This window comes from Apteryx rowi, unplaced genomic scaffold (assembly GCF_003343035.1).
Source record: "Apteryx rowi isolate R43461 unplaced genomic scaffold, aptRow1 scaffold_1056, whole genome shotgun sequence".
Classification (NCBI taxonomy): domain Eukaryota; kingdom Metazoa; phylum Chordata; class Aves; order Apterygiformes; family Apterygidae; genus Apteryx; species Apteryx rowi.
The window spans coordinates 99,405-100,482 of NW_020447260.1; the positions used below are offsets into that span (position 1 = coordinate 99,405).

At 77.2% G+C, this 1,078-nt stretch overlaps 1 protein-coding gene across 1 annotated transcript in view; it reads left to right on the top strand.

Moving 5' to 3' along the window:
• TMEM59L (transmembrane protein 59 like) overlaps nt 1-252 on the top strand; it is a 6,210-nt gene extending 5,958 nt beyond the window's left edge. The window contains exon 6 of the mRNA XM_026069205.1: nt 106-252. Within this exon, the coding sequence (XP_025924990.1) occupies nt 106-252 (147 nt within the window). The remainder of the gene's footprint in view (nt 1-105) is intronic.
• The last annotated feature ends 826 nt before the right edge of the window (nt 253-1,078 follow it).

A 1,078-nucleotide genomic window follows, 5' to 3' on the forward strand; every position in this document is an offset into this window, starting at 1 on the left:
AAGGGGGAGCCCGGGGAGGGGGGGGGTCCCGCCGGGGGCCCCGAAACACCGGCTCCCCCCCGAACCGCGGCGGCGCCGGCGCCGACCCCTCTGCCTCTCTCGCAGCCGCTGAGCGTCGCCGGGGACAAGGAGCAGCCGGAGGAGCCGGCCGGCCCCGGCGCCTTCGCCCTGCCGCCCGTCCTCGCCGTCGCCCTGCGCCCCGCGCCCGGCGCCCAGGACCCCGGGCCGCTGCCGCTCAAGACAGTCCTGTAGCGCCGCCGGCACCGTGCCGGCCCCCTCCGGCTGGAGCCGAGCTGCTGGAGCGGGATGCCGGCGGCATGGCAGGACCGGCCGGCTCCTCCGCGGTGGAGCCCCCGCCGCCCCGTGGGCACCGCTCCGGCGCCGGGCAGGAGGGAGCCGGCTGCGGCGGGGGCCGGGAGCTGGAGCTCTCCGGGCTTTGGCTCGGCGCATCCGCAGCCTCCCAGCTCGGCGGAGCCTCCGAGCAGCCTCCAGCCCTGGGAACTCCCTTCTGCCTTGGGGAGCCGGAACGTGGCGAATGGATTTGGCGTCGGCAGCCGCGGAGAGCGGCGGCTCCTGCTCCCTCCGGCCCCTTCCRGGGGCCGCGGAGGGGTCCAGGACGGCTCCGTCCCCTCCCGGCTCCGCGCGCCACTGGGCTCGGCTTCTCCAGGGCTGCTCCGGGCTGCCGGCTGAGCCCTGTCCCCCTCCCCGGCACCGGCCCTGGCGGTCGGGACCTGCATCCGGGTGATGCCTTTGGGGGCGACCTGCACGCAAACCCCACGCCGGGGCTCTGCAAGGGGGGATGAGGCAGCTCCTGGGATGCATCCGAGCTCCAGCAGGAGGTGGGAAACGCYGGGACCCCTCCAGGCCGGGCTCTGCCCACGGCTGCCACCATCACGGCCAGCGGCAGCTTGTCCCCAGGGCAGGTCCCGCTGCCCTGGAGGGGACRGAGCAGCCCTGGGGCCTCCCGGGCTCGGATCCCGCGGCGGCTCCCGCGTCCCCGTCCCCCCCCGCCGCTCCCCATCCCTCGCCTTCGTGCGTCCTTGTGTGGTTTGTTTTGCGCCGGCACGCGGCTCCCCGG